The 16891-nt window shown below is 38.7% G+C and overlaps 1 protein-coding gene across 3 annotated transcripts in view; it reads right to left on the reverse strand.

Moving 5' to 3' along the window:
- Window positions 1-16891, reverse strand: part of ak8 (adenylate kinase 8) — a 210669-nt gene that overhangs the window by 112300 nt on the left and 81478 nt on the right. For all 3 annotated transcript variants that reach the window (XM_069887225.1, XM_069887219.1, XM_069887209.1), the window contains exons 7-8: window positions 4496-4567; window positions 2387-2587 (exon numbers count right to left, since the gene is read on the reverse strand). In XM_069887225.1, the coding sequence (XP_069743326.1) occupies window positions 2387-2587; window positions 4496-4567 (273 nt within the window). The remainder of the gene's footprint in view (window positions 1-2386; window positions 2588-4495; window positions 4568-16891) is intronic.

Raw genomic sequence — 16891 nt, forward strand, 5'->3', positions numbered from 1 at the left:
TTGGAAATGGAGGGCCTTTAAAATCAGAACCCACATGCAGCCTCTCCCCACTGAATATCGACCCTCCACCTCTCTTCCCGAATCTGGCCTTGCACTACAAACCCATTGTTACCAAGAGCAGGAGGTACAGTACAGCAGATTTTATAAAGTCTGAGACTCAACATCTGCTCGATGAAGGTATCATTGAACCTAGCACCAGCTTGTGGAGAGTGTAAGAGGTAGTGGTAAAAGGGGAAAACAAGTCCAGGCTAGTAATCGACTATAACAAAACTATTAATCAGTACACACTCCTGGACGCATACCCCCTCCTTCAAACTTCAGACATCATGAATGATATGGTGCTGTATCAGGTCTATTTGACCATCGACCTGAAAAATGCCCATCACCAGCTGCCAATCTGTTCTGAGGACCGTTCATATATGGCATTTGAGGCTAACGGTCATCTCTATCATTTCTGGAGGGTCTCTTTCAGAATTACCGGAGGGCCTCGGGGGATCCGGTTCAGGGTCAGAGACCCAGCCCACTTCTCCTCCCTCACAAGGGGTCAAGGAGACCCAAGGAGTCCAAGGTCCCCTGGTGCTAAGGTACTCTATCAGGATTTCAAGACCCCTGGGCCACTTAAATCTGTAAATTTGTAAAAACTGTATATTTTTCAACCATTTTTTTTTGAACCCATGTTCTCTATCTTCAATCACAGACCCTACATTGTACAGGAAGGGATGAATGCAGTCAACTGGGATTCACTGATAGTGTCTTGTGCTGATGGCTGGCCCTGCCTCCCGGCTCCATCTGCTCATTTATAGCCCCGGTTTCCTGCCGAAACGCAGAACACTTCTGAAGACTACTGTGAGACCCTATCCATAGTTATAAGCTAATAAAAGCATTTGTTTTCCCTCCATGTGTGAGAGCTTTTATTAACACTACATACTTACTTCCCAGAATGCCGTGGGGCAGAGAAACTCCTTCCTAAATGCTCCATTGCTGCAGATGTCACATGGAATTCTGGGAGGGCACATCCACCATCACTTTTTCCATGGTATTTATAAATTGTACTTAATAGTGCTTCAAGCTTTCCCACCCTGTCCAAAAATTGTCTGCATTGCTAGCACTTTCCCATGGTCCCTTATAAAGTTTTATATAGGTCAGCACAACAACATCAGGGGTTGAAGGGCTCCTAATGTGCTGTACGTAAAGCTTAATTATGTTATAATTAGGCATGATTCATTTTGTTTAAATACAAGATCATAATACATTGATCAGGATTTAGGGCAGGTCCACCATTATTCAATGATGTCATCAGTAGAAGATAGAACAGTTCTAATCCTGGAGTTAGCTCCTTGCAAATGTGAAGTGTTCAGTGTCCCAGTTAGGCATGATCAAATGTGAAATGCCAAACCCCCATTCCTATCCCGGGACTCTGAATGGCCAATTTAATGGGATGCAAGTGTGAAAAGGGCTTTTGATTCAGGAAACATCCTAGTAAATCTCTTCTGTGCCCTTTCCAAAGCCTCCATAACCTTCCTATAAAAGGTCAACCAGATCTGCTCATAGGTCTCACCTAGCCAAAGTTTTTTGGCTGCAAAAGGACTTCCTTACTCTTAATAGAGGCAAGTATTCTATACGTCTTCTTTACCATCCTATGTATTTGCATGACCACTTTCAGGGAACTATGGACTTGGATCCCCTGATCACCCTGCACATCAATGCAGCTAAGAGTTGCGCCATTAATTGCATACACCATCACAGCACTATAGCTCTAACCAGAAAGTTCCATCAGAACCAAAATATTCTTATATGAACATAAACTTTGTACAGGAATCCACTTGGCCCTTTCAAAAGAAAGGAAAGCACAAGAATTAAGGAGTACAAGAATATAAACTAATATAAAAGGTACAGTTTTAAAAGAAACTAAACCACTGAATTAAAATACAAAGCAATATTCCGAATGGCCAAGGTTTTACAGACTGTTGTTAATTCATCATATCCTTCAGTCTTTGGAAGGAAGAGCACCCTGTGGTTCATGGTGTTCTGTCATGTAATTAAAAAAAAAACCCTTAATGAACGAGGAATTTCCAATTTAGCATTTCACAATTTGATACTTTGTGACATGCATCTTTGTAGACATGCATCTCTTGAAATGTCATAACATATTTCAGTACAATCATTTATTTACTGCTTTATTCAAAGTCAAGATTTTGTTATGCTTTTATGATCATCAGTGGTAATGGAAGTCAGCATAGATGAGCAGATCATATTGATACTTAAATGAATTAGATTAGATTTCAAATCAATTCCCAGAAATAAACATGCTGTTACTAACAGATTCACCCATGATAATCTTACTTCCAAAATGGCAGCTATCATCAATTGATGTAATATTACTTACCCTGTGAAAAGACATCAACACTGGGCTGATCAGCATTAATGATGTGATATTTTTTAATATAGCTATTCAGTACTCCGTGACTGAATCGGCGATATTCCAATAACCTTTTAACAGTTTCCTCCTCAGTTATCCCAATAGGTTTCTCCAACCGATTCTGTATCTTGGTTGATGTTGGCCAGTTAAAAATTGTATGATATATTTCTAAAGTACAGAAACAAAGATGAAAATATAAAGCATGCATCAGACTCAAGAAAAAGAACATTTGGGGAAATGATTGTGATAGTACAGATTCTATCACCAATGTGTATATGTACAGATGGTAGTGTAGGATGACTCTGATTGGCTGAGAGTGTAGCCATACCTACTGGCAGGTCTTAAAGGATTGCTCCTAGCCAGACCAGGTCATTCTGGACTGGTCGACCTACTTGTGATATGCTCCAGTCTTTTAGTTAATAAAAGCCTTGGTTTGGATCAACAAATCTTTGGTTCTTTCGACACGCTCTACAATGGTGGCACACAAAAAATGCAAATCTATAACAAAAAGTGGGAGACTTTCAAGAATATGGTCATTTATAAAATATAAGAACAATAAACACATGGATTACACTGGAGCATTAGGAAGATAAGGAATAAAAACTTGAATTATTCCCAGAGTGAATTTACAGCTCTGCTAGGAGAGAGATAATTGTAAAAACATTGTGTTTTGTCATTTAACCATACAGGAGAAATACCATGGGAAGATGGTGTGGTCATTTGTATTAAACTCACAGATGAAATGGATGTAAAAAGTATCACAGTGATCATCAAAAACATATATTCAAAAACTGGGATCTCCCAGTTGCCAGCAATTACAATTCTGCAGCCCACTCCTGCGCTGACATGTCTGTCCATGGGTCTCATGCACTGCCAAACTAAGGTCAAGTGAAAATTAAAGGAGCAATACCTAATATTCTGCCTGGGCACTTTCTCCAACTGGATGGCATTAACATTGACTTCTCCAATTTCTGTTAGGGCAATTCCTTGCCTCCCCCATTCCTCTTTCTCATTTCCTACAGCTTTCTACCCCTTTACCTCTCCATTGAGAAAGCTATCCCCTCCCCATCACTTCTCAGCTTTAATCTCTTGTGTCCTCCCACCCTTATCAACCTATGACCTCTTGCCAGTAACCCTATGCTCCACCCCTGACCCACCATTTTATTCAGACACCTGCCTACAATTTACCATTCCTTGATGAATGCGTAATGTTGGTTATGTATCTTTATCTTCGCTACATAGAGAATGCTGTATGACTTGCTGAGCTTCTCCAGCATTTGTGTAAATATATAATTACTACCTTGACTAAAATTTTACACAGAACAGAAATTGGACTGATGAGTTCAAATAGAAAGGTTCATTTGGAGAGAAAAGGACCTCCAGTTGGAGATCAATTGTAGAACAATTGCTAGACAGGACTAAAGGATGTGGGCTTTTGAGAATGATATTTTTGTCTAATCAAAAACTGAACCAGAGGGACATGGACCAAATACAGGCAAATGGGACTAACTTGATTAATGTGGACTAGATAGTCTGTTCCATGCTGCATGAATCTATGAACCTAAGCTTTGTTTTTTAGATAGCATTCATTCTTGATCCCCATGAATTTCAAACATGGTTTAATAAAAGCTACATACTAACTGGTGGTTATACCAGTTTTGGATAAAAGAAACTGGAGGAAAAGGGACTACTTCTAAAATAATTTCAAATGGACTTTTAAGCTCTTTGACAAATATTGAGTCCTTTTATCAAATGGCTAACTTCTGAGTTAGAGATCAAATCTTGCCCAGGGCACAATGAACAAGATGCTTACATCACATTAGGGCTAACAATATAATTTTTCTTTGTATATCATGCAAGTACTGTTCAGATTACTTATAATATTTTTGCAAATATGTCTCTGGACATATTATTAAATATAATCCATCAGCTCAAAAGAACAATTAATGTTTCTGCATAGAAAATTGAAGTGAGATACAGAAGATAAGAGGAAGAACAGGGAAAAACATTGAATTTGATCATAGAGTACCACAAGTTGTGCCAATATGAAAGAGTTAACAATCAAGTACACCTTACCTTTAGTGATTGGATCAATCCTTTTCCCTAGATTTCTCTCAATTAGCACAGTATCAGGGGCATCGAGAATGACTGTAGATGGAAGAGATCCAGTTAATTTGTACAAGGTCATTCATTCGAGCACAATCCATACATAACTCACTCTAAGCCATAGCAACAAGCTTCGAGATGATCTGCTCCTGAATTTTGAACTTTGACCTTAGTCTTCTCAAGACTTGCAGGTGCATGCCACTTCACAGGTACCATCCAGACACAAGATCATTTTAAATTAACAGATTGTAAACATTAGTTCTTGGGATAATTTTAAACCTCTACACCAGGGGTGGCTAAACTACAGCCTTCAGGCCAACTGTGGCCCATTGCTCATTTCTAAGAGGCCCAGGGTAAATTTTAAAAATAAAATGGAATAGAGCCCATTAGAACATATTCTCTAAGAATAAATTGCACTTGTTCTTTGCACTTCTTAGTTTTAGCACTAGATCTCACTGCCAATTTGAACAACTACTAGACTGACCGTTGAAATGTTACTCATCAATGAAAACATTTACCTCAATTGATTAAACATGGTGGGAAAATAGCAAGGGAGTGCCTAAAATGATGGGAAAAATGAATACTATTTCAGAGAAGTCAAGGGAAAGTGTGTTTGTTTGATTTGCAAGGAATCTGTTAACTTTAAGAGCATATCTTTAATAGCCTAGCCACAGATTTACAGATTGCATCATAACCATTAAGGTGAACGCTTGAGCCATTAACTGTATTCACTGAGAGTTGTAGAGGAATGTTGGAGACTGCCTTGTCCCTTCATTGATCTTTTCTCGTGTCCTTATTTTGTACCCAGCTTTTTATTTTGCACTGATTTGTGAATGAGAGTATTAAAGAATTTTATTGTATTTATTTAAATTAAACAGCAGCAGATAAAGAAATGCCAACTGTAATATAAGAGTACATCAATAAACTACTGTAATGTCAACAGTGGTGTCATAAAGTTATTTTGATAGAAAATTAATTTTGATGGCTCAGGGGTTTTCTGATCTAAAAACACTGATTTTCTTGCAGCTGGATGAAAACTTCCGGGCTTAATATTGTTTGGCCTGTGACTCCTTATATTTTTCTGTATATGGCCCACAACCAAAAGGGTTTTGTGATTCATATTCTGGACCAACAAGTGTAGCTTAATATAGTTTGAAAGCCAGATTACACTTCAGCTTTATATGTCAAACAAAAGGGATATGTGACATCATTTTCCTCATATTATTATGACAAGTGAAATATTTCAGGGGGGGGCGTGGCAAGATGGCGTAAGGAACAGACATGCCTTCCAGTCCTCTCCTGACTCTTTGTTATTGTTTTGTTTATAAGTGCCCGTTAAAACTTTTTAAAAGTTTAGAAATAGTTAGAGGTGTTGAATGGTACAACTGCTGAAAAGAAGTAAAAAAAAACTGCAACAGGTCATTAAGAAACTGCATTTCCCGAGGTTATCTGAGCCTACCTGTTTACAAGAAGCCAGGACTCAGCGTGGAATAGATCCAGGAAGAGAGGTACAAGATTCGGCAACGGAGCTCCGCTCTTTATCGGCAGGGCTCTTTAAAGATTGCGCCTGGCAGCCCTTGGAACAAAGGGCTGGCCAGGCGCGTGCGCGTGAATCAACGCCTGCTGTGAGCGCTGTCAGTGAACCTTTGACAGCTAGAACAGCTGGGACGCTGCCAGCTGAAGACCCGACTCTGAAAAGACGCTTACCGATTGATGTAGCGGTGACGCTGCGAAATGCACCTCCAGTAATGAAGACTTCAACAGACATCGATGTAATGAAGGCATTTGATATAATATGGGTTAAGGATAACCCTGGCCATCAGCCTCCAGATACTGCTGAGGAGGTTGTGGCAAGGGTTTCCACACGCAGTCATACGATAAGAAAAGCAGTTAAACCAAAGGAAATAGAAGACCCTTTGGCTATACAGAAACAGCAGGATCCTACTGTGCCTGAATCTATTCCAGTAGATATGCTTATTAAGAATCTTGAATCTAAGTTATCCTCTACAATAAAAGAAATAGGTAAGGCTTTAGTTCAAGTTAATACTAAGCTTAATACTTTGGTGGACATTAATACTCAACAGATGGTTGATTATGGAGCTTTTAAGCTTGAAACAAGTGAAAGACTTGATGGTTGTGATCAAGGCATAGTCGAGGTACGAGACCAAATACAAGATGTAAATAAAACAATTGAAATTTTACAAATTCAGAATAAAAATTTGGCGAAAAAGGTTGATTATTTGGAGAATCAATCTAGACGGAATAATATAAAAATTGCCAGAAGATATGGAAGGATCAGATCCAAGAAAATTCTTCACTGAATGGATTCCACAAGTGTTAGGACAAGATAAGTTTCCGGAAGGCTTAATATTGGAACGTGCCCATAGAGCTTTGAGAAGAAAGCCTTTTCCAGGACAAAATCCAAGACCTGTTTTGGTTCGTTGTTTAAATTATTATGATAGAGAGACAATTTTGCGTGTGGCTATAAGAAATGCACAACAAAGAAGATCTCCCTTGATGGTTCAGAACAATCGTGTTTTTTTTAAATCCGGATTTGAGTCAAGAAGTTATGTCTCAACGACATGAATTTAATCCTGTGAAAGAAGTGTTGTGGAAAAAAGGATATAAAGCAACATTTAGATACCCTGCAGTATTGAAGATTTTTCAAGATGGCTATCAACCAAAATTTTTTGATAATCCTAAGGAAGCCATGGACTTTGCTCAATTATTACCAATTACGCAATTTCAGGAAAGACGTAGTCCACCACGGTCTCCAAGGAGAGTGGAGATGCAAGATGGGAACCGAATTCCAAGAAGAAATGGAAGCAATGGTGGTCGGAGTGACAAAGTTGATTAAAAAAAAAAAAAATTTCTGAGAAGATTTTAGATAATGATGATAGTTTAATGTGAAACGGGAGTTGGGAGAGGGAGCTGGGTGGGCATCATTTTCCAGAAGTCATCAGCTACATGTGAGTTATCTCACACCCAATATTTTGTGGAAGTTACCACATTGAGAGGTTGAGACAGGAGGAGGTGGCTGCAACCTCCTACCTGTTCTTTTTTTTTAATCAATTTTTGGATTAAGGAGTGAAGTTTTTTTTTATTATTATCTTTAAATTTTTTTTCTTTTTTGTAGGAGGGGATAAGGGAAGGGGGTGTTTTTCTTTTTTTTTTCTTTTTTTTTCTCTTTTTTTCTCTCCTTCTCTTTTTCTTTGTGTTATTGCAAGTAATGTCTAAACTTAAGTTTGCCTCTCTTAATGTTCAGGGTTTAAATAATCCTATTAAGCGTAAGAAAGTACTTGTTTACTTAAAAAAATTAAAAGTTGATGTGGCTTTTTTGCAGGAAACTCATTTAACAGATAAGGAACATTTGAAACTTAAACGTGAATGGGTTGGACAAGTTTTCTATTCTTCATTTAATTCAAAGGTGAAAGGAGTGGCAATTCTGGTGCATAAGAATTTACCATTTCAGTTACAGAATGAAGAGAAAAATGGAGGAAGATTATTAAAACTGAATTGTACAATTCGTAATGAGGCTTAGACTCTGCTTGATGTTTATGCTCCAAATGTTGAAGATACAGCTTTTATTGTAGATGTGTCTTTATTACTTGGACAAACAAATTCCAATGTGATGATTGGGGGAGATTTAAATGTGGTATTGGAGCCTTTATTGGACAAGTATCCAAGAGTAATTAAGAAATCTAAGATGGCAGTACAAGTGACTAATATGATGAAAGATTTGAATTTAGTTGATATTTGGCGAAGACTTAATCCTACAGAGAAAGATTTTTCTTTTTATTCTTCACGTCATAATTCCTTTTCAAGAATTGATTATTTCTTAATTTCATCACATTTGCAGGATAAGGTTATATCTGTGGATTATAAGGCAAGGTTGGTCTCAGATCATTCATTATTATTATTAGAATATCAGAGTTCACAAGATGTTCAGAGAACCCCAAGATGAAGATTTAACATTATGTTATTACAAAAACCAGAATTTATTAGTAATTTAAAAAACAAATTGAGGATTTTATTAGTAATAATGTTAACTCTGTTTCTAGTCATTTTGTTTTATGGGATGCAATGAAAGCTTTTTTACGAGGTCAAATTATTAGCTATGCATCTAAAGTAAAGAAAGAGAGAATTAGAGAGATTGAAGATTTAGAGAAAAAGATAACTGTTAGTGAAAAAGAATTTCAAAAAAATGCTACTGAAATGCAAAAGAACCAGTTAACTAATTTAAAATTAAAGTATAATGAATTACAAACATATCGATTTGAATGTTTAATGAATCGAACTAAACATAAGTTTTATGAATGGGGTGAGAAAGCTCATAAAGTTTTATCATGGCAGTTAAAAAAAGAACAATTATCTAGGATTATACCAGCAATTAGAAAAAAATCGGGTATTACTTTTAGACAAAAAGAAATTAATGAGGAATTTTGTAATTTTTATAAAAAATTATATACATCTGAGTGTAAAGATGTAAGTGAAGATGCAATAGATTCTTTTTTGAAAAATATTAATTTGCCACAGTTGAATCAAGAAGATAGACAAGAGTTGAATAAATCTTTTACAGAGAATGAAATTGAAATGGCTCTAAGAGATATGCCAAATAGAAAGGCACCCGGTGAAGATGGGTTCTCTATAGAATTTTATAAAACTTTTTATGTTGATATATCTTCTATTTATAATAATGTAATACAGCAAATTTATAAAACTTTTCAATTACCTGAATCTTGTTCTAATGCAATAATTACAGTTATACCAAAAAAAGATAAAGATCCTTTACAGGTTTCTTCTTATTGACCAATATCGTTGTTAATTGTAGATTATAAAATTGTAGCTAAAGTTATGGCTAATAGATTGGCTCAATATTTACCTAAAATAATACATAAAGATCAAACAGGATTTATAAAAAACAGATATGCATCTGATAATATTTTGCAACTAATTACTTTGATAAATAAATTTAAATCTCAAATGAATTATCCAATAGTGGTCTCATTAGATGCAGAAAAGGCTTTTGATAGAGTGGAATGGAAGTTTTTATTTAAAGTACTTGAGAAATTTTGTTTTGGTTCTTTGTTTATTGGATTGATAAAGGCTTTATATAATAGTCCGAAGGCTAGAGTTGCTACTAATGGACAGATTGCAGAATCTTTTGATTTAACAAGGTCTACTAGACAAGGATGTCCATTGTCACCTGCTTTATTTGCTTTAGTTATTGAACCTTTGGCACAGTTAATACGTCAAAATGAAAATGTTAAGGGTATGAGAGTTTTGAATGAGGAATAAGAGATTAATTTATTTGCAGATGATGTTTTATTATACCTGGTAGACCCTGATATTTCTTTACCAGCAATTCAAGAATCTTTAGAAAATTATGGTCAATTATCTGGTTATAAGGTAAATTGGGCTCAAAATGAAATTTTGTCAATTTGTAAAGATGATTATTCGATTTATAAAAATATTATGAAATTCAAGTGGACAAGACAAATTAAATATTTGGGAATTAATGTCAATACGGAATATCAAGATCTATATTCAATTAATTACCTTCCTTTAATAAAAAAGATTAAACTAGATTTGATTAGGTGGAAGGACTTACCTTTAGGTTTATTGGGGAGGATTAATACTATAAAAATGAATATTTTTCCTCGGATGCAATATTTATTTCAATCAATTCCTTATTTTTTAAAAAAAGTTTTTTTAAGGATTTATATAAAGCAGTTAGAGAATTTTTATGGAAGGGAAAATTTCCGAGGGTAGCAATGAAAAAGTTGATGTGGGACTTTCAATTTGGAGGTTTGAGATTACCTAATTTTCAATATTATTATGAGGCAGCTCAATTTAAATTTCTAGTGCATTAATGAATATGGAGGATCCGCCCAGTTGGGCAAAGATAGAACTGGCAGTTATTTTAGAAAAATCTCCACATGAATTTTTGTTTCGATGGAATAAAAATTTGTTACGAACTTATGATGTACCTGTCACATTTGTGGCCCAAAATGTGAAGTTAATAAAACATTAAACACAAGTTTATCAGGTAAACTTCTCAGTGGCTTTTTATTCTCCCGTTTCCTTTATTCCCCTGCTTGTGTTCTTATCTCTCTCTCTCATACCACGTGACTTCCGGTATATCTCATACATATTCATTATCATGACATTCCTCCTTTAATCAGAAATAAACTTTACCTTCACTTACCAATATCCCTCGGAAACATACAAACATCGTAACTAATGGTAATACTATAACTCAACTACATAAAGTTTACTTCCTACAGCACTCATACATGCACTTTATGATATAAGATTAAATATGTCCCAAAGTTCTTATTAAAACTATGGCACAAAGTCTTCGTATCGTTTGGGCACTTTCCGGTTTCGTTTCGGCCTGCCTGCGATATTGTCGTCGCTTCTCGGTTGTTCACTCTCGGCGTCGGAAATACTGCTCGCCTCGGCTTCGGGTGTTTCTGGCGCTCTAGTCACTTCATCAGGAGTGCTGGTAACTGCCTCTGGAACATCATCAGGTTTCTCAGTTTCAGCATCTCGTATTGGCCTTTCAACCTCTTCGCTCGATGTATCTCTGGACTGGTACCTTTTTACACTTGATACATTTCTCTTATACAGGTCTCCAGTCGGAGACTTGACTGTCACCATACTGCCACTTCTGGATACGACAGTATAGGGTTGATGGTAATAAGGTGTGTCTAGCTTACCACCAGTTTCATGCCTCACTAGAACATTATCTCCTGGCATGATGTCTGAGTACTTGGCTCCACGTTTCGAATCTGTGTACAGCTTTGCTGCACCTTTCTTTTCAGCATCGTGGTCCCTCATCTCCTGGTCGTCTCGGATTTCCTTTATTTCTGGCATTTTTGTGCGGATTTTTCTCCCAAAAAATGCTTCTGCAGGACTTTTTCCAGTGGTTGCATGAGTCGTTGCTCGATAGACAGCCACATAAGATAGCAATGCTTCTCGCCAATTTTGTCCTTCTGCGTGTGCAATTCTTAATCGTTTTTCAATGGATTGATTTTGTCTCTCTACTTCTCCATTGGCTTGCGGCCATTTTGGAGTTACTTTATGATGGTGGATACCTGTGGTCCTCATGTATTCCGCAAATGTCTCTGAAATGAATTGTGGACCATTGTCAGAGTATAATGTAATAGGTAATCCATATCTTGCGAATATCTCTGCTAACGCTTGTATTGTTTTTTCAGTAGTTGTGGACTTCAACACCATGTACTCATAGTATCTGCTGTAGTAATCTATCACTACCATAATTGATTCACCCGTCGGTAAAGGTCCAAGAAAATCAACAGCTACGTCAATCCATGGTCCTGTCGGAAGTTGTGTACTCCGGATCGGTTCTGGCGGATTACTCCTACTTGTGATTTGACATCCGTGACAAGTTTTAACAAATTTCTCTGCGTCTTTATCACAACTTGGCCACCATACCTTGGTCCTGAGGTTTTGCTTGGTACCAACAATACCTAGGTGTCCTTCATGCGCTAAGGATACGATCTTCGGTCTCAATCTTTGCGGAATCACCAATCTGCAACCTCTTAATATACACTGTCCGATGCAACAAAGTTCGTCTCTAATGGGAATGTAAGCCTTGTGAGTACACTTGTCCCATTGTCCACTCTGTATGCATTCTCTTACTTCCATGAGTTCTGGATCACGTTCGGATTCTCTCTCGACTTCCTTCGTAGTCACAGCTTTCGGTGTCGCCTGAATAGCTACGAAGCGTACAAAGCTCTCTGTTTCTGTTCCCAATTCTGACTTGGAATGTGGACATCCAATCTTCACCAATCTGGACAGCGGATCAGCAATGTTTGCTTTCCCTGCAATGTGGATTACTTTATATTTGTAGGGTTGTAGTCTGAGTACCCATCTCTCTATTCTGGCACATGGTTTGGATCTAGGTGCATAGATCACCTCTAATGGCTTATGATCTGTGATGAGTTCAAATTCAATGCCGTATAAATATGCATGGAACCTCTCACAGGCCCATACAAGTCCGAGTGCTTCTTTCTCTGTCTGAGAGTATCTTCTTTCCACATCTGATAACGATCTGCTGGCATAGGCAATGATTCTTGGTCCTCCATCATGCATCTGGACCAACATGGCTCCTAAACCAACCGGGCTGGCATCTGCTATGACTTTGGTTGATGCCGCCGGATCGTAATATCCAAGAGTTTTTGCATCTGCCAGGCTTTGCTTCAGCGCTGTGAACGCTTTCTTCTGCTCAGATCCAAAATGAAATGGTACACCTTTCCTGGTTAGTTTCCTTAGTGGTTCTGCCACTGTAGCGAAATTAGGAATGAACTTTGCACAAAAATTAACCAATCCCAGGAAACTCCTCACCTCTGTTGTGTTCTGAGGTGCACGTGCCTCTGCAATAGCTTTCACCTTGGCCTCTGCAGGGTTTAGTCCTTTCTGTGTAAGTCTATGTCCCATGAAGTCCATTTCTGACACACCGAACTGGCACTTGTTTCCATTCATGGTAAGGCCTGCCTCCTGTAGTCTAGATAGTACACGCCTCAACCGTTTGTCATGCTCTTCCTTCGTTGGTTGGACTATGATGTCGTCAGAAATGTTGGCAACTCCAGGAATGCCTTGAATCACTCGATGGATTTCATACTGGTAGATCTCCGAAGCTGCATTAATTCCAAATGATAGTCTCTTGTAACGATACAATCCACAGTGAGTCACAAATGTAGTTACATCTCGGGAACCTGGATCCAGCTCTAATTGATAATAGCCCCATTTCAGATCAATTTTTGAGAATACCTTGCTGGTAGTTAGTTCTTGAAGTATTTCCTCCACTGTTGGTATAGGATGTCGTTCTCTAATTATAGCTTCATTGGTCATTCTCATGTCAACACATAGTCTTATGTCACCCTTTGGTTTGGGCACAATCACTATGGGATTGACCCATTGTGTCGATGTTCCACCGGTTCAATAATATCTTGTTCGATCAATTCTTTAATTTTGGCTTCGACTTTCCCACGAAGTCCAAACGGAGTTTGGCGCATTGGTTGTGCCTTGGGTTTGACCGTTTCATCTACCACTAGCTTCAATTGTCGACCTTTCAGCTTTCCTACTCCTTGGAAGACTGCGGGGAATTCTTGCTTCATATCCTCGTATGACTGAATTGAATTGACACAAGCTCCAATATGAAGTATTGCCAGGTCTTGCGCTGTGCTTCTACTCAACAATGGTTCTCCCCTCTCTTCTATGACCATAAACTCTGCTTCGGTGTACTTATCTCCAGCTTCAACAGTTGCAGTAAAACATCCAATGGTCTGCAATGGCTTGGTTGCTGTGTATGGATACAGTTTCTTGGAACACTTCTTTGAGGTACAGATGATCTTTTTCCTTTTCAACTTCTCCCATAAATGTCGATCAATCACATTACTGTCACTGCCTGAGTCTACAATGACCTGCACTATTACTCCACCAACGATCACTGAGGCCTTCTCATGACGTACTTCATTCAACGTAAATTGGTAACAACTCTGTTCCTCCTGGGCATCATCATCGTCACCGTCTATCTGGCGAATGGTATCTTTCTTTCCAGGATACTTTCCTTTCCCCCAGGCTTTGCCTTTGGAAGTTGTACTCTTCCTCTTCTGGTCTGCATTGGACTTGCTTTTGCACTTCTTTGCAAAGTGGTCCTTACCTCCACACTTTCTGCAAACTTTGCCTTTGGCCGGGCAATATGGGTCTTTTCCAAAGTGACCTCAGTTTCCACATCGATAACACTCCACGTCCTGTGTCGGCGTATATCTTGGCTGATTATGGCGATATGAGAGCCTCTTAATTTGCTGGCTTGAGTTGTCTTTCAGGGTCATGGTATGAAATTGCCCTTCAACAGCCTCTAATGCAGCAGCAATGGTTAAAGCATCGGTGAGTTCCAACTCACTCCCTCTTTCCAGTAGACGTCTTCTGAGTTTATCTGATCGGCAGTACTGTACGACTTGATCCAATAATTGGTTGTCCAAATCAGCTGGCATGTAATTGCATCCAACAGCTAGCTGGCGTAGTCTCGTCACGTACTGAGCAATTGTCTGGCCATCTTCTTGTCTCGTTCTCCGAAACAAATGGTGTTGAAATGTAGCATTCGGTGTCACTACATAGTGTGCATTTAATGCATCTACCGCTTTCTGGTACTCATCCTTTCTTCCAGTATTCAAAAGTGTCTTAAATGTTTCCCGAACTGAGGGTCCTGCAGTGAAAGAAGTAACGCCCTCCTCTGCGCTTTTTGTTCAACTGTACCGGTATCTAGAAATAGGCCACGACTGTCGGCGTAGGATTCAAATTCTTCCAGCCATGCCTTCCACTTCACACTTACAGTGCTTGCATCACCAGTCGGGTCAAAATGAGCAATTCCACTATGTGTTAGAAAGTCACCGTCTGCCCCAGCCATGAGGAAATATTCCAGCCCCAAAAGTACTGAGACAAAGAGAAAATTCTTATCACCTTGAAGTTGTCTGTAAACCTCTGTAATCTTGTTTAGTCTTTAATTTTCTTCAAGCTTCTTTCATCCTCGTCGCCAATGTCACATTTGTGGCCCGAAATGTGAAGTTAATAAAACATAAAACACAAGTTTATCAGGTAAACTTCTCAGTGGCTTTTTATTCTCCCGTTTCCTTTGTTCCCCTGCTTGTGTTCTTATCTCTCTCTCATACCACGTGACTTCCGGTATGTCTCATACATATTCATTATCATGACAGTACCAATATTGAAACATTTATTGAATCTATGGACGAGTAAACTTGATAAAATGGGGCTTAAAAATAAATGGTCTGGGCAATTGCCATTATATAATAATCAACTTGTTCCTTTTACGGTCTCCAATATCGCTTTGAAATAATGGGAAAGGAAAGGAATAAAAAATTTATCTGATTGTTTTTTTGAAGGACATTTTTGTTCTTTTGAGGATTTACAAAAGAAATTTGGTATTAGTGGAAATTCTGTATTTGTGTATTATCAGTTAAGACCATTTGTAAAACAGATATGTGGTCGGCAAATGACTTTATTGCCCGAAACTAGTTTTGAGAAATATGTACTTTCAATACTAGAAAAGGGGTATATATCTGATTTGTATTGTATTTTACAAGAAAATGAAAGCAAGAAAGATTGGGATAAAGATAAGTTGAAATGGGAAAAAGATTTAGGTTCTACAATAGCTGAAGAAGCTTGGATGGAAATTTGTCAAAATAGTATTCGGAAATTGATTAATGCTAGATTAGTGATGATTAATTATAATTCAAGCCAGCTCTTCAGCGCTTGACGTCCTGCTTTGCGGAAACTGCCAAAATGTTTGGCCTGGAAGTCAGCCTGAAGAAAACTGAGGTCCTCCATCAGCCAGCTCCCCACCATGACTACCAGCCCCCCCACATCTCCATCGGGCACACAAAACTCAAAACGGTCAACCAGTTTACCTATCTCGGCTGCACCATTTCATCAGATGCAAGGATCGACAATGAGATAGACAACAGACTCGCCAAGGCAAATAGCGCCTTTGGAAGACTACACAAAAGAGTCTGGAAAAACAACCAACTGAAAAACCTCACAAAGATAAGCGTATACAGAGCCGTTGTCATACCCACACTCCTGTTCGGCTCCGAATCATGGGTCCTCTACCGGCACCACCTACGGCTCCTAGAACGCTTCCACCAGCGTTGTCTCCGCTCCATCCTCAACATCCATTGGAGCGCTCACACCCCTAACGTCGAGGTACTCGAGATGGCAGAGGTCGACAGCATCGAGTCCACGCTGCTGAAGATCCAGCTGCGCTGGATGGGTCACGTCTCCAGAATGGAGGACCATCGCCTTCCCAAGATCGTATTATATGGCGAGCTCTCCACTGGCCACCGTGACAGAGGTGCACCAAAGAAAAGGTACAAGGACTGCCTAAAGAAATCTCTTGGTGCCTGCCACATTGACCACCGCCAGTGGGCTGATAACGCCTCAAACCGTGCATCTTGGCGCCTCACAGTTTGGCGGGCAGCAGCCTCCTTTGAAGAAGACCGCAGAGCCCACCTCACTGACAAAAGGCAAAGGAGGAAAAACCCAACACCCAACCCCAACCAACCAATTTTCCCTTGCAACCGCTGCAATCGTGTCTGCCTGTCCCGCATCGGACTGGTCAGCCACAAACGAGCCTGCAGCTGACGTGGACTTTTTACCCCCTCCATAAATCTTCGTCCGCGAAGCCAAGCCAAAGAAGAAATTATAATTTTATACATCAATTATATTTAACACCAGAAAAATTAAAAAAATTTGGACTTAGTAAGTCAGACTGTTGTTTTTGTTGTGACCAGACAGCTAGTACTTTTTTACATACTGTCT

This window comes from Narcine bancroftii, chromosome 1, assembly GCF_036971445.1.
Source record: "Narcine bancroftii isolate sNarBan1 chromosome 1, sNarBan1.hap1, whole genome shotgun sequence".
Classification (NCBI taxonomy): Eukaryota; Metazoa; Chordata; class Chondrichthyes; order Torpediniformes; family Narcinidae; genus Narcine; species Narcine bancroftii.